The 22,754-nt window shown below is 36.7% G+C and overlaps 2 protein-coding genes across 4 annotated transcripts in view; one reads left to right on the forward strand and one right to left on the reverse strand.

The window, feature by feature from the left end:
* The window catches only part of MIER3 (mesoderm induction early response 1, family member 3), a 30,524-nt gene extending 16,620 nt beyond the window's left edge, over positions 1-13,904 (forward strand). For both annotated transcript variants that reach the window (XM_010853495.1, XM_010853494.1), the window contains exons 6-13: positions 876-961; positions 1,150-1,222; positions 3,230-3,381; positions 5,996-6,077; positions 7,444-7,538; positions 9,466-9,593; positions 9,677-9,819; positions 9,917-13,904. In XM_010853495.1, the coding sequence (XP_010851797.1) occupies positions 876-961; positions 1,150-1,222; positions 3,230-3,381; positions 5,996-6,077; positions 7,444-7,538; positions 9,466-9,593; positions 9,677-9,819; positions 9,917-10,374 (1,217 nt within the window). In that variant the 3' untranslated portion in view covers positions 10,375-13,904. The remainder of the gene's footprint in view (positions 1-875; positions 962-1,149; positions 1,223-3,229; positions 3,382-5,995; positions 6,078-7,443; positions 7,539-9,465; positions 9,594-9,676; positions 9,820-9,916) is intronic.
* A 5,639-nt stretch (positions 13,905-19,543) lies between these two features.
* Positions 19,544-22,754, reverse strand: part of SETD9 (SET domain containing 9) — an 8,622-nt gene continuing 5,411 nt past the window's right edge. The window contains exons 4-6 of one of the 2 annotated variants that reach the window (XM_010853497.1): positions 22,370-22,485; positions 21,568-21,673; positions 19,544-20,021 (exon numbers count right to left, since the gene is read on the reverse strand). In XM_010853497.1, the coding sequence (XP_010851799.1) occupies positions 19,934-20,021; positions 21,568-21,673; positions 22,370-22,485 (310 nt within the window). In that variant the 3' untranslated portion in view covers positions 19,544-19,933. Of the gene's footprint in view, positions 20,022-21,566; positions 21,674-22,369; positions 22,486-22,754 lie in introns of those variants that run through there. The other variant, XR_826450.1, reaches the window with a different exon arrangement.

Consider the following 22,754-nt stretch of genomic DNA (forward strand, 5'->3'; position numbering starts at 1 on the left):
TTACTGAGTAGTAGTAGTAGCACTGATACTCTGGCTTGAGTACATTTTGTTACGTAATATAGTTTTCATAAGAATATTTTAAGTGTTTTACTTAATTGAAATAAAATACTATTATAATCTGAATAAGATTATAACTTTTTTTTTATTGGGAGAGATGTAAACTAATATGCTGTTTAAAAATGAAAGCATTTGTTTGGTTTTGCAAAGCTGTTTTCTTTCTCAAGACTCATCTGTTGCTAAGGCAACCAGTCTTGGTTCAGCCGTGAAATTTTATAGACATTTTTTAGGTTTCTGTTAAAAAGCTCCTACTTTCCTGGTTTTGAAAATTGCTATCAGTTGCCAACAGTATTTTTGTAGTTTTAGTGATTGATTTAATGCTTTCCTTTTAATTCCTTGGTGTTATCTTTTAATGTATATCAGCAATATTTAAAAGGTCTTTGGATTGAAATAATTTCTTACATGCAGTTTTGCTTATTTCTCAGGTATTTTTATGGTTGAAGAACTGTTCAGTTAACAAGTTCCGATACAATACACTTACGTGTGCAAAAAGACTATTTTTATGAACTCATTGTGCTGCTCTGTGATTGTCTCTCTCTGGATTAATGTAATCAGTGTAGTCCAGGGCTCTGCTTTCTCCTCTTGCCTTTCCAAACTGTATGATCGTATACCAAATAATTATAATGATAACAAGCATTTTCTTCATGTTTTCAATGTCTTAACTTGTGTAAAAATGAGACTAGTACAAGAAGTTTAGTGTATTTGTGCCGATCTCATTTACTCTGCAAATTTTTATCACAAAATATCAGCCACTCTTTCAGGTGCTGCAAAGAAAGGCAACAAAACCCTTTTTAAAGATTTAATTTTCTTCTTTTAAGCAAATACTACGTGTGATGGAGATAAAGACTCAGAGGTTGAAGATGTTGAAACAGACAGTGGTAACTCACCTGAAGATCTGAGGAAGGTATGTTAAGTTACCATTGCAGCTTTACATCATTTGGCTTAAAGTAGCTTTTAAAAACATTTCTGAAATAATTTAAGGTAATTTTGCAAGATAACTTTAGACTTTTAGTAACTGATGAATGAATTGGAACTTTTTCCCCAGTATTTATTTTTATAATAAGTTGTTTCTACTTCTAAATTTTTCTGAAGGAAATAATGATTGGTTTACAATATCAAGCAGAGATTCCACCTTATCTCGGAGAATATGCTGGTAATGAGAAAGGTAAGAAAGGCTTTTAATTTTGATAATATTTGGTAAGCCAAGTTATCTCTCAATATGTTTATTTCAGTACCTGATTGTATACTCATCTTGTGAATGTAAAGATAGATTTGGAGTAGGGGAAGAGTTAGCCTGACTTAGGAATATATCAGAATTAACCATGAGACTCAGAGAACCGCTGCTCACCTCCTCCGTCCCCCCGCCTCTTGTGCGGCTTAGTGTGCTACGCACCTGTTAAAATAGTGGAGCTGCTCTTAATGTACAGCTCTTTGGCCTACACCCAACTCCAGTGGGAGCTGGTAGCACTGTATCACCCGAGATAATGAAAACAGAGGGATAAAATCTTTTGGGGAAGAAATGCTTAAGAAAAATGAAGCTGGAAGAAGTTCCCTTGCCCCAGCCCTGGAAGGATAGAATGTAAGGATTCAGGGCTTCCCTGATAGCTCAATTGGTAAAGAATCTACCTGGAATGCAGGAGACCCCGTTTGATTCCTGGGTCAGGAAGATCTGCTAGAGAACGGATAGGCTACCCACACCAATATTCTCAGGCTTCCCTTGTGGCTCAGCTGGTAGAGAATCCGGCTGCAATGGGGGAGACCTGGGTTTGATCCCTGCGTTGGTAAGATCCCCTGGAGAAAGGAAAGGCTACCCACTCCAGTATTCTGGCCTAGAGAATTCCATGGACTGTATAGTCCATGGGGTCACGAAGAGTCAGACGTGACTGAGCGACTTTGACTTCACTTCAAGGATTCTGCTGCTTTTGTTACACACCCCTATTTAAGTGTAATCAGTTTTCCTCACATTTTTGATAGATTCTAACTATAGCTAGTTCTGAAAATGTGGATGGATGAGGTGGTGGGAAGTAAAAATCCAGGTACACTTTCCTAGCTCAACTTGGAAACCACATAGATTTGGCCCTGGGCAGAGTACATGTTCAGCAGCAGCCAGTCCTCAGATGAGACATGATGGAGGTGATATTTGCTCAGTTCTGCACCTTCAGAAAGGAGCATATACCTTCTCTCTCTTAAGAGGAGATAAACTCAAACTATTTTACCTATTTAAATTTTGACCAAAGAATAAAGAAACTGGTTCCAGAAGCTTACCTCAAAAGTTCAGTCTGATTGCTTCATAGGCACACTTTATTTTTAATTTCCAGCTCATTGGGAGTAGTAGTGCCTGCCTTACACAGTTGTGAGTGTAAAGCACTTATTATGGTCTCCGCTATATAGTGAGCTCTCAGTAAATTACTTTCATTAGCTATATTTAGTAATTATTATACACTTAAAGAATGGATTGAAGTTGGAGCAATGGGATAAATACTTGGGCCATCTGTGTGACTTTATAGTGTGGAGTGGAAGCTTTGAGAATGGCAGCAGTGTTTACATTAATAAAATATACAGTTTGTTTTAGTGATGTTTGCCTATTAAGTATGAGCTTATTTAAAAGGTGGAAACTTTGCTTCTCTTACTGTTTACCATTCTTTTCCATTTTTCATCAGTATATTAAAGGGAAAATAGATCTTTCCTAGTTATGTCATTACTGGCTGATATTTTTATTTCTGTTGGTTTATTTTCATTTTTTTGCAATTTTTAACCTCTAGACATTTCATAGAGTCATTTAGGGAGTTAAAGAGAAATTTTCGGTAAAGTTATTACTGAATTTACACAGGTTACTTTTACCCCCTCATTAGAAGAATGTAAGATACCACTGCTGGGTTTTATATTAGACTACTTAGAAAAGTCTCCATTAGACTACAGAGAAAGCCTCTAATTTGGTAAATCCAACCACCAAAAAAACTTGCTTGCTTTAGTCACTGGAATACTTGATCCTTAATAAAGTTTAAAAAAAAATTGTTTTAAACCTTTATTGATGAAAGACTCAGCTTGCCAGACGATCAGATGACCAGGGTCTTCAAAGTTAGTTAACTTGTATAGGAAGAGGGAGAACAGTTTGTGTACATCTTGTAGTGTGTTGATACATTTAACATGTTAATGGGATGTTCTCTATCAGTGTATGAAAATGAAGACCAGTTGCTTTGGCGTCCTGGTGTGGTTTTGGAGAGCAAAGTTAAGGAGTACCTTGTTGAGACCTCATTAAGAACTGGAAATGAAAAAATAATGGATCGGATTTCTGCAGGAACACATACAAGGGACAATGAACAGGTATACATCAATTTTTGTTGAAGTAGCAGCTAACTAATGTAGTATCTTCTTAATATTCTTACATTTGATTAAAACGTTTTTAATGTATGAACTGGCTGTCTCTTTCTGATTCTAAAACTTGGAAGATACTGGTTTAAAAAAACCCCAGGACCTAATGACAACCGTTCTGTGTTATTTCATGTCTTCTGGCTTTTTTTCCTTTATACACACATATATTGTACTTTAGATACCATTTTGTATCCTTTTAATCCCTTAATCTCATTTTATTTGCTATTTAGATTTCTTTAATAGTTCATTCTTGGTGACTGTATATTCCATCGTATATTTAGACATTCTCTATGCTTGGACTTTGAGATTTTACAATGAAGTTACTTCTTGGATTATTCTTGAACTTTATTAAGGAAGTGGTTAAAGTTAATGTCTATTAAGTGTGTATAAATTTGCTTTAGGGTTATCTGTTAAGTACTGTGTACTTGTAGGTGCAGAGCAGTCTCCTGAGGGTATGTGGGATAAGCGTAGGAGTATGGCTTATCAGGGTTTTTTCTCTCTGGCATTGTTTTACCCCTCTCATATACCTTTTCACTTGTTATTGCTAGTCTAGTTAATCTTGATTAATGGGTGCCCAGAGATAGGTGGACTCAAACTTGAATTTCCAAATAACATAGAGAAGCCATACTAGCTGAACTTAAGAGCAGTTTTGTCAGCTGTCAAAAGGAAATCCTGTTGGATTTTTCTACTGATATTTTGTTAAAACTGTAAGTTAATTTTGGAAGAATTAGTACCTTTAAAACATTAAACCTTCTATTTGAAGAGCATGATCTGATTCTCTGTTTATTTGATTTTTTTTAATCACTTGAATGTTTTTGTTTAAATATCACATGTGTCTAATTGATTCCTCATTGTCTTGAAATGTGTGCGTGTATTTAGCTTTGTAAATGGGATCTCTAGTATATTTGTATTTGTATATTATTGATTTAGAGAAATATATAGATTAACATTTTTTTTCTCAAGCTATTGAAACTAATTTAGTATAATGATTTTTCAGTTGTTTCTCTTAGGTTTTCTAGTCTTAAAATTATTATTAAATTAGACTTTTTTTTTTCTTTTTTTTGTTTTTTTTGTTTGTTTGTTTTTTTAAATTAGACTTTTATTCCTTCCTCACCGTTATTATATCTCTTATTCTTATTATATGTCCTACTACATTAGCCATAACTCTGAGAGACTTTTGGTAGTAATGGTGGTTTGAGGCCTGCTTTTGTTGAAAGAGCTTCCTAGGTGGCCCAGTGGTAAAGAATCCTCCTGCCAATGCAGGAGACACAAGAGACTCGGGTTCAATCCCTGGGTTGGGAAGATCCCCTGGAGAAGAGAATGACAACCCACTCTAGTATTGCCTAGAAAATCCTTTGGACAGAGGATGGTGGGCTATAGTCCCTGGGATCTCAAAGAGCTGGACACAGCTGAGTGAGTGACCACAGAATACACCTCAGGTTTTTACATTAAGCATAATACCAGCCATGGTTTGATGCCGGCTGTTTTCTTAGAATAAGATAATATCTAGCTACTTATAACTATTACACTTTTTGTCTTTTTAAAAATAAAAATAGGTACTGATTTATTTGAAGCTTTTTTAGCAACTGTTGAGATTGTTTTTAATGGTTGATTATTGATGTATTGATTATTAACCTATTAATGTGTTAATAGGTTTACTCATATACTTGCCTTTCTTGACACGTACTTGACAAAGTAGATTATTAGTTAACTTTCAATTGAGTTCTGTCTGCTGCTATTTAGTATATTCATAATTCGAAACAGATTTAATGGGAGGAAATTCTAATTTTTAAAAAACGGTATCTTCCATAGTAGATGGAAATAACTAAGACCATTATCAACTCCAGTCATTAAAATATCTATCCTTCTACTCTAGGCCTGCTGCTGTTGTCTTTTAGTAAAACTCTAAAAGTCAGGGAGTAGGTGGTAACAAGAGACAAGACCATGAGTCTTAACATAAACATTTAAAATAGGAGAATTCTACCAGCTCAGAAGATCTAGCAATTAAAAAAAATAAAAAAGCGAGGAATGATACTGGTAGATGACTTCTGAGCAGTAGAGTGAGAATGAAAAAACTCCTGGGATACCAGAGTCAGTGTATACTGCTGCTAAGTCACGTCAGTCGTGTCTGACTCCGCGTGACCCTATAGACGGCAGCCCACCAGGCTCCCCCGTCCCTGGGATTCTCCAGGCAAGAACACTGGAGTGGGTTGCCATTTCCCTCTCCAATGCATCAAAGTGAAAAGCGAAAGTGAAGTCGCTCAGTCGTGTCCGACTCCCAGCGACCCCATGGACTGCAGCACACCAGGCTCCCCTGTCCATGGGATTTTCCAGGCAAGAGTACTGGAGTGGAGTGCCATTGCCTTCTCCTGAGTCAGTGTATAGGATAAATAAAATATCTAAGCAAACATACGCTTCAGATGTCCTAAAATTAGCATTTCAGCTGGTATTTGTCAGGATTCTTAAAATGCACATGTTTTTGTTTGTGTGTGTGTTTGTTTTGAATGCTGCTAAGTATGAACTTTTGGTTAATTTTGTTGAGTATTTTTTTTTCTCTTTCCCTTAGGCATTATATGAACTTCTCAAGTGTAACCATAATATAAAGGAAGCAATCGAAAGATACTGTTGCAATGGAAAGGCATCTCAAGGTAAGAAGCACTTGGGATCAAGAGAGGGAAAGGACAGGGGCTGGTCTTTGGGACCAGAATAAGCAAAGTATCACAAAGGACGGCGTAGTCTTGTCACACTTTTGTGTAAGATCTGTGTTCATCTTCATAGCAAGTAATTTTTCCTTTTCTTGCCTTCTATTTTTAGACATACCAGAGATTGTTCAAATACAAATTAGTTACCCCCCTGTCACCTCCAGAACAAAGCAGACCCCAGAGATGACAGTATATCCAAAGTAATTAATAAGAATGATTTTATGGTTTCATTGGGGGAAAAAGTTGTTTTTTCTTTCTCAAACCAGACAGGAAATGAAAAGGAGATTAAAAAATTAAAAAACATATAATATATTCCAAACATGTATAGTAAACATGCAAGAAGTATATTTTTAGTAATCATGTAACTATTATTATAGTGCTTAGGTTTTGATTTGTGTATGTCAAGGAAAATGGTTACTTTAATTTCAATATTTTTGTCATATAAATGGATTGCATGCACCACAGCTTTCATTAAGTATGTAGAGTGAAATAATGCTTAATAATATAATATAAATAAACTTGGAAAAATATAAAAGCTGAAAACAATGCATCGAAACTTGTGGATGAAATAGTCTATTGAAAGGTTTCCTTGTAGTAGCTGCTTTTCTGAAAAAATTATTTTAAGCTCTCAAAACTCTGAAATGCTAAGTGCATTTAATTTTTCTTTAGTTCAAGGTCTCTAAGATTTTCTTTTTCAGTCAAACTGTTTTTCACCTTTGTGGTGGACTGCTGTGAATGGCTTTGGGGACCAGGCCTCCACTGTGAGTGGGGCACTTCAAGTCTCCTCTGCTTCAAGTAGATTTAATGCATCAGTATTAATATCTGCTGGGAAGTTGAATGGGACTTAGTCTTTTGAGAGCATAAGCTGTTTTTTATTCCTTTTATATTTCTGCAGTATAGCACTCTGCAAATTGACTTTAAATAAATATGTGTTGATTATTTATGGTCTGTAATTAAAAGAGACCATAAATGATTTTGATGTAAGACCAAAGTAAGGCTTTTCTTTCCATAGAGGAAATAGCATTTTATTTTTTTCTAATTAAAAATGCTCATTGTTTTTAAAAAAAAAAATCAGAAAAACAATGAACATAAATTGTAGGGAAAAAAATAAATTCTTGTCTCATTATACAGAGAAAAAAAACCCAATGTTTATATTTTGGTAGTCTAAATTTTTTTAGTTAGGATTAAGGACTTGTATGTGTGTGTGTGTAGAAGTTTATAGTTTTTTATTAGGAAACCATACTGTAAGTAAATTAGTGATTTGTATATATGAGTTTTGAGACCAATTTATTTTGTTTTAAATTTTCTTTAGAAGGAATGACTGCATGGACAGAAGAAGAATGCCGGAGCTTTGAACATGCACTCATGCTTTTTGGAAAAGATTTTCATCTTATACAGAAGAATAAGGTAAGTTAGACAAATTAGACATAAACAAACAGAAAAATTGCTTAGTGATTACAATGAATATAAGCAACTAATTTATAAGTCACTTGGGTGGGGGGGGGGAAGCTATAACTTGTTAATGCTCCCATGCTATTAACATATTGGTTACTTTCTGATCAGTCTTTCTGTAAATTCAATGTCATGTCATCTAGTCGCTCAGTTGTGTCCGACTGTTTGTGACCCCATGGTCTGCCAGGCTCTTCTGTCTATGGGATTCTCCAGGCAAGAATACTGGAGTGGGTTGCCAGTTCCCTCTCTAGGGGATCTTTTCGACACAGGAATTGAACCCATGTCTCCTACATTGCAGGCAGATTCTTTACCATCTGAGCCACAAACCCAATACTGCTCTGAAATATAAAATCTTTAAAAAGCAGTAGGCCTAGAATATTGAATAGCAATAGACATTGAATATCCAGTTAAATATTTCAGAATTCTAGTTTCCTTAGGACAAAAAGAAAGTATAAACAAATCATATTTTAATGAGAGAGAATTATCTCAAGCTTTTTAGAATATATACACACTTTTAAAAAAATTGACTTTATTCTTTAGAGCAGTTTTAAGTTCATAGCCAAATTGAGAAAGTAGAAGTCCCATGTATTTCCTGCTCCTGCACATACATGGCTTCTTCCTCCATCAGCATCCCACACCAGAGTGGTATATTTGTTACAGCTGATAAATCTACATTGTCATATTTTTATCCCCTAAAGTTTATAGTTTACATTGGGATTCACTCTTTGTGTTATATATTCTATGGATTTTGAAAAATATATGACAATACCTATCAGCCACTGTAGTATCCTACAGAGTAGTTTCAGTGACCTAAAAATTGTGTCATATACTTGGAATCATACAGTATGTAGCCTTTGCAGATTGGCTTCTTGACTTAAATAATATGCATTTAAAGTTCCTCCATGTTTTTTTGTGGCTCATTTCTTTTTATCACTGAATAATATCCCATTGTATGGATGTATCAGTTTGTTTATCCATTTACCATTTGAAGGACATCTTGATTGCTTTCAAGTTTTGGAGACTTATAGTTAATGTGTTTATTGAAAGGTATACTTTATTTCTTGGTTTAAAATGCTTGTTCCTATATTATGATCTTATAACAAAGCCACTAATCACAATAGAGGTTCTAAAACTTCCTCATTGTGTAATTAAGCAGGGGAGAAAGTGTTTATTGGGTAAAGATACGGAATTTTTTTCTGTACATCTGAATTCATACCTTTAGCTGTGTATAGTTAGAGAAACCCTAGTCTGGATGTGGAGCCAAGTTGAATGAGGCTCAAATTTTATTATCATTTTTTATTTTCTACCAGACTTTGTTGCAGCTAAGAGATGCATGATAGAGGAAAAATCTTGCCTTTAGCTGGCAATCATCTTAAATTCCAGATGCGGTTGAGTACTGATCCCTTTACAAACGGAGTCTCTTTTGGGTCATGGAGCCCTTTGATAATCTGATGAAGCTGCACCCTTCTCCCTAGAAAAGTGTACTTGAATGACATTTTGGGAATTACTATATCCCATTGAGGCTCATTCATGGATCACTCAGGGTTAACAAGTACCCTTGGTACAGTCAGAATCATGGTGAAAGTTCAGTGAAGAAAAGTAAAGTATGTCAGTGTTTTAAGATTTTCAGTAAAGGTGTAAGATAATTTCTGGATGCACATTTATTATTATTATTACATTCTGATTTAAATAAAAAGCCTTGTGCTTTTAAAGGTAGCCTCATTATTAAATAGTGTGAAAATAAAAAGTTTACTAGTAACATATTCAGAATTTCATAATTAGAAAGATAGAAAATAAGACCCATGGGTGTTAAAAAAAAAAAAGTTACTAAAAATGTGTAGAATTTTTTGGTTTTTTAAAAAAATTCAACTTTTTTTATTAGGTGAGAACTAGAACAGTTGCTGAATGTGTAGCATTCTACTATATGTGGAAGAAATCTGAGCGTTATGATTACTTTGCTCAACAGACAAAATTTGGAAAGAAACGATATAACCATCACCCTGGAGTTACGTAAGTACCCTGGGCTTGACTTCAGGGATTTTTGTTTTTAACTGTGATGAGCAGTCACAGCATTATTTGGGTGTGTTTTTTAGGGACTATATGGATCGTTTGGTGGATGAAACAGAAGCTCTGGGTGGGACAGTAAATTCTTCAGCCTTAACTTCTAACCGACCTGAGCCTGTACCTGATCAACAGCTAAACATTCTCAACTCTTTCACTGCCAGTGATTTGACAGGTAAGAACATTTTTTAGTGTAATGTGGGACAGAATTATATCCTCTTTGTCACATGATGTAGGACCACTTACTGAAACCATTTCTCATTTCTTTTTAGCTTTGACCAACAGCGTAGCGACCGTCTGCAATCCAACGGATGTGAATTGTTTGGATGATAGCTTTCCTCCACTGGGCAACACGCCCCGTGGACAAGTCAATCATGTGCCTGTTGTAACGGAGGAGTTACTCACCCTGCCCAGCAATGGGGAAAGTGATTGTTTTAATTTATTTGAGACTGGATTTTATCACTCAGAGCTGAACCCCATGAACATGTGCAGTGAAGAGTCAGAAAGACCAGCAAAGAGATTGAAAATGGGCATTGCTGTTCCTGAATCCTTTATGAATGAGGTTTCTGTAAATAATTTGGGTGTAGACTTTGAAAATCACACACATCATATCACCAGTGCCAAAATGGCCGTGTCTGTGGCTGACTTTGGCAGTCTGTCTGCCAACGAGACCAATGGTTTCATCAGTGCCCACGCTCTGCATCAGCATGCCGCCCTGCATTCTGAATGAAGCGAGTGAAGGGCCCAGAAACAGTGGGTGTGCAGTACCAGTACCAGGAAAGTATCAGGTTTGCTTAGTCTTTCACTGGAAGTTTGAACTTTTTTCACTATGACATCAGTGATGTCAGTATGTATAGAACTATATCTTGATTTATCAAGAGTATTTTCATTTTCAATCCATAAATGTGGAAATGAACTATGATCAGCAGAGTTGGGAACTAAGATTGAACTCTGTGGTGCAGCTTTAAGCTCTGCTTATCTCTTCCTCATCCCCAATACCTCTTCCCCACTCCCTTCTTTTTCTATTCTTTTCTGTTCCCCACTGCCCTCACTCCCATTTTTAAAACCTGTAGACAGAGGCCACCAGCTCAAAACCAGCACAGATGTTCTGAACTGAATGGAGTGGCTTCTATTCGTGTAAATTCCTTTTGCCGTAATGGATGCAGTGGAATAACAATGTTTACAGGTACCGATCCTGATCCCTGCTCAATGTAGCATTTTTTGGTTTTATTTTCTTAATTAAATAAAAGCAGGGGTAGGTTTCTTTAAACTGCACAAACATGCAAGGATTTTTTTAAAAATGGAAACTTCTCTCATGTTATTCAACTAGAGCACTTCAGTTTACAAAACAGCAAGTCCATCTTTATAGAAGCCAGCACGAGGAACTGCGTGCAAATTATGAAGACGCTTGCTTGGATCCTGTTTCAAAATTCTAGACCAGGGCTACCTTACACAGAATTGGTCATTTTACTGCCGGAAGACTTCTGTGTAACTTCATTTATTGGCTAAAAAATTGGCATTTGAAAATACGGAATTTAGATGGGGTTTTGTCCACCATTATCAAGATTGTAATCATAAAAACCATACCGGTCGTTGCTAACTTCGTTTTTCCTGAGGCAGTTGACTTGCAGGGCACAGTCGACAAAGCCAAGGACGTTGCCACTTAGACTGGTTTACATTTGGGACACTTTTTCAGTTGTTGTGTAGTGCTGCAGTTCAAATGTTAATATTTAGGTGGGATTTCTAGATCCTACACATAATGCAGTAGAACCTTGAAGTACATTTAAACTTTTCTGTTTAGCTTGGACCAGTTGGCAAGAAAAAATGTGAGTTTCTATCTGAAATACAATGGTACGTTACCACTTTTAAGTTCTAAAAAGTGATTGACGTTCAGATGCGTCTCAAAACTCACTTTTATTTTTATTCTAAACATTGTGAATGAGAAACCATTGTCATAAACTCTGGCCATTTTTGCTCTGTAGACATGCATCTTTAAGTTATAAGGTGAATTCATGCAATATGTAATGCAGTGTTAGGATGTGATAAGCTTTGCTTTTATAGTTCAGTTAAAACACAGAATTTTCCTTTTTTTTTGCACCGTCTTAATTAAAATTTTCAATTTCTACTAGTTGTCTTGCTTTGCCAAAACTTAGATATTTGGCTACATTGCTGATATTTTTAAGTATAAGTCGCTTCAAGGTTGTGCTGATGAATAGATAGAATGTAGTGACCTTAGTGATGGAAAGGGAGGGTATTTATTATACAAACTGTGAACTGCAATGACATCCTTTGTTTTGGATGATTTGTATTCTTGTTTTTCTTTGCAGCATTTTAATGAAGATTGCTTTGAAGTGTTTACGCATTAGCACATTTACTTAAAAAGTTAGTTTAGCACAGTGGACGAAAGTAGTTAAATTAATAACTTAAAGTCAGTCTCTAATTTATACATCTAAAGTCAGCATTCCTGTATGCACACAGTAAATAATGGGTAGCCTGGGCTTTTTGTTGCTTTCAGATATTTTTATCCAAGTTATCAGCTTCATATTGCTGTGGTGTTGTGCTAAACTTTGAACCTAATTTCTTTTGTTAAAAATGAATACATCTATAATTTAGTAAGATACTGGCCATAATCTTCCATTGTTATAACTTTAATTTTTACTCTGGGTTTACAGTGGCTGGTCTGTATAAAATAATTTACACAAAGATGACTGAATGCTAATACCAGTTGCACTTAATGAACATGCCCATTCTCAGTAGCTGATGCAGTAATATATTCAGTTTATCTATGCATTGCTGGGATCTTGATATAAGATGGAAACAGTGTTTCTTATCTAAAGTTTTGATTATCAGCAAGTTGAATGGACACTTTAGTTATTTAAATAAAGATTTTTGACCAAAATCCAGAAATGATATGAGAGAAAAATAAATTCCAGCTAGTTTAATAGATTTTTAAACACCAATCTGATTTTAGCCTCTTAGAGAGTGCTAACTAGCTGGTAACGTTTACTTTTAATTCCTTGTTAAAATGAGGCAATAATTTGCAAGATTTTTGTATATATGTAAATTCTTCATATCTTTTTAGATCTAATTCAGTATTTTCTGACTGCTTCCTCCATGTATGATACCATTTTTGTGCATGCTTGATGTGACATTCATAAACTGTACCCCTCTGGCTTTATTCATGTAAAATAACTATTTATTGAATTTCCTTTTAAATCTGGGTTTACTGGGTTTTTTTCCCTCTCCGTTTAAGCATCTTAACAGAGAATTTGTTACTGTTTCTTAGAAGAATTGCGTTTGAGAGCGTGAAAATAACTGATTTGCAGTCTTATGAAGAAACAATAATGCCTTTATTATTAAGTGTTAAGCACAATTCTTATAACAAACTGTGATAAATTCTTTTTTTTCTTTGCCATATTATTTTCATATGAACAAACCAAAAATCCACGGTGAGCAGTTGCAGTGTTGGCTGATGTGTCTTTTTATGTACAGGGGGTTTGAAGAGGACAGCGGATTCATTTAGAAGTGAAACTGGTGCTGTGATTATAGCAATACTTTACTTTTGTTAGTTGTACTCCACTTTTTCATGCTAGCTTTTTCAGTGTTTAGTTTTCCTCTTGTTATGGTCAACTGCTGAATTTACTTGAAGGATGTAGAATACTGTTTAAACAATACTAAAGTCTGTACAATTAGGTCAAAGAACTGTGCAATTGTTTCCTTTTTAATTTTTACAATTGAGGGTCATAATATTTGAGAACATCAAATCTAATAGAGCATAGTAAAACTATTTAATTTAACCAAAGTCTCTAGTAAATATTTCAACTTTGAATGTAAACTAATGAATCAACCTGACCACCAAGGAGATTGTTTGCCCAGAGTTTCAAAGCACATTGTCTACAAATGGAAATTGAAATAATTTATAAAAATATTGACAGTACTATGTTTTTTAAAAAGTTCTTAATTTTTTCACTGAAAGGAGGAAACTGTTAGTTTTATTGTTAAATGTGGTAGATATTAAAACTCCTCTTAGACAACCAGTGATTCCAGTTGTCCCGGTTTGAAATAAGTACGCCGTGAGTATGAGATTGATTAGTGACAATCAGAACAAGTTTTAGTATCAGATGTTCAAGAGGAAGTTGCTATTGTTGCATTGATTTTAATATTTGTACATAAACACTGATTTTTTTGAGCATTATTTTGTATTTGTTGTACTTTAATACCTGGTGTACAGTTCCAGAAATAAAAATCTGGAAATCTTTTTTTTTCTTGGTTCGTGTGAGTATTTGCCACAAATAGATTTTTATCTAATGACTCTTAAGCTATAACACATGGGCAGATATTTAACACTGTTAAGTAGGTTTTAGATGTAGTAAATTATTTGATAGGTAAATACAATTGATAGGTGAAATAGTTTTCTTTAAATCCTCTAAAATAAATGTCCATCTATCAATACAATAAAATTCTAGCTATCTAAAAGTGAGGATTATATGTACTTTTAGTTTCATTCAGGAAATACTTATTGAATGTCTGTTACGTTTCAAACACTGTTCTCAGTAACTGTTGTCATTTAGGGAGACCTGAAATCTGAAATTTGATTAGATGTTATTATTTCATAGAATATTTGTAGTAAACTAGTCTTCCTTATTATAATGTTCATAGTTTGGTTCAGTTCAGTTCAGTCACTCAGTCGTGTCTGACTCCTTGCGACCCCATGGACTGCAGCATGCCAGGCCTCTCTGTCCATCACCAACTCCCAGAGTCCACTCAAACTCGTGTCCCTTGAGTCGGTGATGCCATCCAACCATCTCATCCTCTGTCATCCCCTTCTCCTCCCTGTCTTTAATCTTTCCCAGCGTCAGGGTCTTTTCAAATGAGTCAGCTCTTCACATCAGGTGGCCAAAGTATTGGAGTTTCAGCTTCAAAATCAGTCCTTCCAATGAATATTCAGGACTGATTTCCTTTAGGATGGACTGGTTGGATCTCCTTGCAGTCCAAGGGACTCTCAAGAGTCTTCTCCAACACCACAGTTCAAAAGCATCAATTCTGCACTCAGCTTTCTTTATAGTCCAACTCTTACATCCATATATGACTACTGGAAAAACCATAGTCTTGACTAGACGGACCTTTGTTGGCAAAGTAATGACTGCTTTTGAATATGCTGTCTGGGTTGGTCATAACTTTTCTTCCAAGGAGCAAGCATCTTTTAATTTCATGGCTGCAGTCACCATCTGCAGTGATTTTGGAGCCCAAGAAAATAAAGTCTGTGACTATTTGCATTGTTTCCCCATCTATTTCCCATGAAGTGATGGGACCGGATGCCATGATCTTAGTTTTCTGAATGTTGAGCTTTAAGCCAACTTTTTCACTCCTCTTTCACTTTCATCAAGAGGCTTTTTAGTTCCTCTTCACTTTCTGCCATAAGGGTGGTGTCATATGCATATCTCAGGTTATTGGTATTTTTCCCGGCAATCTTGATTATAGCTTGTGCTTCATCCAGTCCATTTGAGATCCACACAGTCAAAGGCTTTGGCATAGTCAATAAAGCAGAAATAGATGTTTTTCTGGAACTCTCTTGCTTTTTCAATGATCCAGTGGATGTTGGCAATTTGGTCTCTGGTTCCTCTGCCTTTTCTAAAACCAGCTTGAACATCAGGAAGTTCACGGTTCACGTATTGCTGAATCCTGGCTTGGAGACTTTTGAGCATTACTTTACTAGCGTGTGAGATGAGTGCAATTGTGCAGCAGTTTGAGCATTCTTTGGGATTGGAATGAAAACTGACCTTTTCCAGTCCTGTGGCTACTGCGGAGTTTTCCAAATTTGCTGGCATATTGAGTGTAGCACTTTCACAGCATCATCTTTTAGGATTTGAAATAGCTCCACTGGAATTCCATCACCTCCACTAGCTTTGTTCGTAGTGATGCTTTCTAAGGCCGACTCAACTTCACATTCTAGGATGTCTGGCTCTAGGTGAATGATCACACCATCGTGATTATCTGGGTTGTGAAGATCTTTTTTGTATAATTCTTCTGTGTATTCTTGCCACCTCTTCTTAGTATCTCCTGCTTCTGTTAGGTCCATACCATTTCTGTCCTTTATTGAACCCATCTTTGCATGAAATGTTCCCTTGGTATCTCTAATTTTCTTGAAGAGATCTCCAGTCCTTCCCATTCTATTGTTTTCCTCTATTTCTTTGCATTGATCACTGAGGAAGGCTTTCTTATGTCTCCTCGCTATCTGGAACTCTGCATTCAAATGGGTATATCTTTCCTTTTCTCCTTGGCATTTCGCTTTTCTTCTTTTCACAGTTATTTGTAAGGCCTCCTTAGCCAGCCATTTTGCTTTTTTGCATTTCTTTTTCTTGGGGATGGTCTTGATCCGTCTCCTGTTTGGTAGACTCCAGAAATAACTTCCCCAAGTCTTCATCTTCCCAAGCTAAATATCTCACTTTGGCCTAATTTCACAAGTTTGGTCCCCGTATTTCACTTGTTCTGACCAGAGCTTTTTCTGTCTAGTTCCTTTCTTAATATGCAGTGATCAGATGGCACGTAATGTCGGTTTTGTACAAGGACAAGAGGACATCTTTGCTTCAGTTGCTCATCGAAAATCACATTTCTTCATTCACAGATACCAAAGAGCCTTGATGAGCAGGCCTCCCTGGTGTACACATACACAGAAGTGCCTTCAAAGTGGGGAGAAACACCAGTGTTTCTTGGCTGAATACAGTGAAGTGTGCAGCCGAGTGCCATATGTGAGCACAGCCCTTTAGGCTTTTAGGGGAGGGAGGAGAGCCTAGTGAGAGCAGAGTAATGTAGACACTTGTAGACCTTAACCCATTCCATCCATCCATGGTTTGCTTTTCCAGCATGCTGCTTCTCTTCCTTTTTCAAAGGTTGCATGGTATCTGTAAATTGGGTAGTTTGTTATACGCACTTCCATTTTTAATTTAAAATAGTCTTGGGGTATAGCACTGTTTAGGATTTCCCACCCAGGTAAGTGATCTCTATTCCGTGTTCTCTTTTCTGTGGCTGGCTGGGTTCTCTGAACAAAACTGCACAGGGTCACTGAAGTCCTAGTCCTAGATCAGAAATGCTCACATTTTTCAAGGCTTAATATACTATAGCTGGCATTCGCTTCAGTGAGAGACAAGCTTCATAGTATACCTAGATTTTTATGAGATTGTTTTTACACAAGTAAAGCTACCACTGCCATGAAGTTGTAACCAGGTGTAGAAATAATAAAAGCATTTCATAAACATGTCAGAAATGAAATAAGTCATTTATAAATCTTGAAAAGTTATTCCAGTAAGGAAAAAATGATTTTTTTTTTTAATAGCAGTTTTTTCTTTTTAAAAAATAACTTCATCCCTCTAGTCCAGACCAAGTCATCATACTGGGCATTTTATCAGCAGGAACTGTTTGAATCTTCCAGGACCCTTCACATAGTAGGCATTCAGTAAACGTTGATGAATTTGATGTTTGTTTCACTATATTACACTTAAGCTGATGGTAACTTTCCCCCCAACTTAAGATAGAAAAACTTTTAAGACAAAAGTTAAGAGTATAAAGAACAATCCTGATCGAACAATTAATGTTGTGCCATATTTGTACTCTATGTTATACGCATTTTTTAAAATTTTATTTTTAAACTTTACATAATTGTTAGTTTTGCCAAATATCAAAATGAATCCGCCACAGGTATACATGTGTTCCCCATCCTGAACCCTCCTCCCTCCTCCCTCCCCATACCATCCCTCTGGGTCGTCCCAGTGCACTAGCCCCAAGCATCCAGTATCGTGCATCGAACCTGGACTGGCAACTCGTTTCATACATGATATTTTACATGTTTCAATGCCATTCTCCCAAATCTTCCCACCCTGTCCCTCTCCCACAGAGTCCATAAGACTGTTTTATACATCAGTGTCTCTTTTGCTGTCTCGTACACAGGGTTATTGTTACCATCTTTCTAAATTCCATATATATGTATATGCATTTTTTAATGAATTATTTTTAAAAAGTCTGACACTTCACTCCTAAATACCTAACACTACCGCAGGAGTTAAATTTCTGTATTTAACATAAAGTTCTGGATAATAGGATCTTCTTGATCAACTAGCTTGGCTTATATATATATAGAATGTATAATTTTATTTTTGGCTGTACTGGGTCTTTGTTGCTGCACGAGGGCTTTTCTCTAGTTGCGGCAGGTGGGGACTACTATCTGGTTGCTGTTCTTGGGCTTTTCATTGCGGTGGCTTCTTGTGTGGAGCACAGGCTTTAGGGTGCTCAGGCTTCAGTAGCTGAGGCTCCTGGGCTCTGGAGCACGGGTTCAATAGCCTGTGTGTTGCACAGGCTTAGCTGCTCCGAGGCACGTGGGATCCTCCTGGACCAGGGATTGAACCCGTGTCTGTTGCACTGGCAGGTGGATTCTTTACCGAGCCACCAGGGAAGCCCTTGGCTTTTTAACAAAGTGAGTTCCCCTTGTGGCACAAATAAAAGACAAATGAGGCTGAGAAAAAGATGCTCCCATGGACTTAGGTGCATAGACATCATAAACGCTACATAAATGAATGGGGAGCATTAGGGGTTGGCAGTTGAGGATTGTAAATTTCAGTAGCTTAGTTAGGCAAGGTGACGGAAAGAGCTATATGGCTATTGCGGGGGAGGTTTTTGGAGGCAGAACTAGTACAAAAACCCTGAGGTGGGAGTGTACCCTGCAGTTTCAGGAGTGGCAAGGAGACAGCTGAGGCTGTGTGGAGAGAGCAGGATGTGAGATCAGAGGTAGTGAAGGACTCGGCATATATTCTAAAGTAGGAGTAATCAGAGTTCTGAGCAGATGCCAGCAGGATCTGATTTGTGCTTAAAAGAAATCACTCTTGGCTGTCTATTCTGAAAAGGGGGCAGGAATGGAAACATGGAAAGCAATCGGGAGGCTACTGAAATTACAGTAAACTTAAGTGAGAAGAGCTGTTGGTGTAGCAGTAAAGAGGGTCAGAATCTGGTGGTACAGGTGCCATAGAGAGGCCCATAAATAACGCACTCCCTATCCAAGTATGGAGCTGAGGGTTGGATGCAGGAGTCAGGTTGATGGAGATCAAAGTAACTCCTCCTAATAGAACTGGAGAATGTGGCTTCAGAGCTGATGCCAGGCCAGCTCACTTGATACTCCACCTCTGAACTAGACTCACTCCTTTCCTGGCTGGGCTGACTACAGGCTACTTGCCACCCAGGGCTGAGAACCACCCAGAACAGACTACTGGGAGAGTCCACAGAGAAGGAACTAGTGGGGTTGGGGCCATGGTGTCTAATTCTTGTCTAAAAATAATCTCAGAGAATCATTCTTCCTCCAAAAGGTGGAGAGAGAGGCAGAATTACTAATGGAAGCCCACTAAACATGAGACATGGGGAATAGGTATTCCTCCCACCACCATCTTTTAACTATATTTCCATGCCAAAACAATCTCTCTTACAGTCTCTTAAGCTTTGTAGGTGTGCATGTGTGTGTAAATGTTCAAATAGAGAAAACAGTATAATGACTCCCCATTGCCCCCTTAACCAGCTAAATCTTGAAATTACACACAAACCCCAATTAACTCATGCTGCTGCTGCTGCTGCTAAGTCGCTTCAGTCGTGTCCAACTCTGTGCGACCCCATAGATGGCAGCCCACCAGGCTCCCCCGTCCCTGGGATTCTCCAGGCAAGAACACTGGAGTGGGTAGCCATTTCCTTCTCCAATGCATGAAAGTGAAAAGTGAAAGTGAAGTCGCTCAGTCGTGTCCGACTCTTAGCGACCCCATGAACTGCAGCCTACCAGGCTCTTCCATCCATGGGACTTTCCAGGCAAGAGTACTGGAGTGGAGTGCCATCGCCTTCTCCAAATTAACTCATGACAACACAACAAATATTTTTGGTCTTGGTTTACTCTGAAAAAATTAAGTTTTTGTGGATGTTAGTACACATCAACAGTGTAAGAACTGCTGATGACTTGGCTAAAATTTGATAAACTACTAAAGATAATCAAAAGAATAGTTAAAATTATAAGTTCAGGTGGTGGCTTTTAATTTAGTAAGCTACTGTGTACTTAGGTGAAAACCAAATTAACACTGGAATTGCATTACAAATTTGAAAGCGTAACGAAGCAAATAGGTTTTATGATTAATTAAAATACTAATATCAATAAAAACAAAATTCCCACTCCAATTAGGTATCAAAACATTTGTTCTGCAAGTGGAACTTACAAAAAACATTTAGAATTAACTCAATAACTGAGTAGTAAACATAGTTTCATAGAGTTAGCTGACAATTGTATAGTAGTTTGAAAAAAGCTCTTCTCCTTGTTCAATGTCCCTAAGTGCAACAAGAATGACACAGCGCAGTGGGTTGAAAACAAAGAGAAACATAGTTAGCAGTGTTAACAGATACAAGCTCATATTTTTAGTACCATCAAGATGGATTTCATTGATAATTTTATTCAGATTCCTTACTATCATCTTAATTTATGTATTTGATTTCCATAAGGAAATAGCTCTCATTGCTGATGGAGGCATTTTAGAGTATATTTATTTTGCATCATTTAAAAAGCCCGCAAATCAATAAGTTTATACAACTGACTACTTCTTTGAAAATGTTTCTATGTTCCCATCCTCAAAACTGGTATCATAAAAAGCATTTTAAAATGACATTATAGTTCAACACTTCAAAAAAAATTATTGTATCTTTGTATTCCGCAAAGCTGGAAATGTTACTTAACATTTATTGGAATTTAAAAAAAATACCTTTAATGGACACAATAAGAAGACATATGCATACCTTCAAGTTCCTACTCTTCTAACTTTTCCTGTACTTGCTGAACAGCAATAATATTATGCCCCAGAATGTCAGGTGAAAAAAACTTCATTGTTAAAACACACACACACACATACATATAGAAACATAAAAGTTATCAAGTACAGGGAATTGTCTAAGTTTTAAATATCATTCATCATCAAAGGACAATTTAATTGGACCTGTATAAAATAAAGTTTGCTAGCAACTGGCAGCTAAGTGAAAGGATATAAAGGTAACGTCTTCTTACAGTATTGTTAATAAAAAACTCTTAAATATACAATTACTTATATTTAAAAATTGTTACTTGAGTATTCTCAGTAGACTTTCCACTTAATGCACAAAAAATAAATGTTACATTAAAAATACACATATTCTTGGGCTTCCCTAGTGGCTCAGTAGTGAAGAATCCACCTGCCAAGGCAGGGGACATGGGTTCGATACCTGATCCGGGAAGATCCCACATGCTGCAGGACAACTAAGCCCATGCACCACAACTGAGCCAGAGCTCTAGAATCTGTGAGCCGTAACTTCTAAGCCCACGTGCCACAACTACTGAAGCCTGTGTGCCTAGAGCCGCTGCTCTGCAGCGGGAGAAAGCACTGCGATGAGAGGCCTGTGCACTGCAGCTAGAGAGCAGACCCTGCTCCCTGCAAACAGAGAAAGCCTGTGTGCAGCAAAGAAGGTGCAGTGCAGCCTAAATAAATATGTATTCTAATCACTTATATGTGGAATCTAAAAACTACAACATACTAGTGAATGTAACAACAAAAAAGCAGACTCACAGATACAGAGAACAGACTAGTGCTTCCCAGCGGGTGGGAGGGGAAATACGAGGGTAGGAGAGTAAGAGGTACAAACCTCTGGGTATAAGACAGGCTACAAGGATGCAGTGTACAACATGGGGATGTAACCAATATTCTGTAATGACTAAATGGAGAATAACCTACATCAACACATTTTATGATGAACATAAAAATCTAAGTTATAAGTTTTCACTAAAAAAACCCCCCAAACTCTCTAGTTTTTTCTTAGAAAATATATATCTATTTTAAGGCACAGCATAAGACAGAAGATAGGAAAAATTCCGAGAAGAACTAACCTTTGTTTGTCATAGCTGTAGGCAATGTTTGGAAGATACTGCTTCAGTTCTATAGGGAAAACTGCAGGCACATCAAATTCCTGATAACAGACATTAGCTGCTCTGTCTAAGAACAAGTACAAAACGTTTAGAAACAGAACCATTTTATCAGGTCATGGAAAACAGTACTGAATTATGGCACTTGATGTATAGTTTTCTAAATTATCAGAAAATGCTCAAATTAATAATCACTCTTATGTTCCAGGCACTGCAAGATTATATATATACATATATTTGCATGTTTTATTATTTACTTTTTGAAGATTAGGAAACAGAGGCTCAGAGAGAATAAAGGTTACATAGAAGAGTCAGGCTTCAAGTTCATGTCTAACACCAGTCTGTGTTAAATGTAGTCAGATGATCAAGCCTTATAGGAAAATAAAGCCCTAGAGAAGATTGGTAACTCATAAACTTAGTAACAGAACCAGTGTAGTGATTAATCTATAAGGCTATGTTGAGGAACTGACAAAATAATCTCTAAGTTAACTAGTAAAAAATAACTAAAAGAATAGTGATCAAAAGGGCAGTTATCAATTGCCTTATTTATTGCAAAATCAGAATAAAAACAGTTAAAGAATTCCAATTAACATATATTATTATCTCTCCAAATTCTCTGGTTGACATCAGCCATTATAAAATTTACTTCAGGGCTTTCAATAGCTGAGATATTAAACTTAACTGCCTCTGGCACTCAGTCATATGGCAAAGGAGGAACATTACCACTGCTGTATTTTTATCTCACAGCCCCAGGGTGCCAACTTACCATTTGAACAATTGTTCACATACTGTCCTATAGCCAATGGATTATGAATTTCTGATGTTAGCCATGTACTATCACTCATTTTTAAAGGGCCAAGTTGATCCCTCCCACTGCAAGATCTGAAACAGGTGAAAGCATTAGCTAAGAGACTGTTCCTCTGTACCTTAAAATTCAGTTAACCCTCGGTGAAATTTTTCTTAAAAACTTTTTTTTTGTTTTAACTTTTTAATTTTGTATTAGGGTATAGCTGATAAACAATGTTGTCATGGTTTCCTGTGAGCAGAGTAGGGACTCAATCAAACATATACATGTACCCATTCTCCCCCAGACTCCCCTCCCATTCAGGCTGCCACATAACATTGAGCAGAGTTTCATGTGCTATACAGTG

This window comes from Bison bison, unplaced genomic scaffold (genome assembly GCF_000754665.1).
Source record: "Bison bison bison isolate TAMUID 2011002044 unplaced genomic scaffold, Bison_UMD1.0 scf7180017864328, whole genome shotgun sequence".
Taxonomy (NCBI): domain Eukaryota; kingdom Metazoa; phylum Chordata; class Mammalia; order Artiodactyla; family Bovidae; genus Bison; species Bison bison.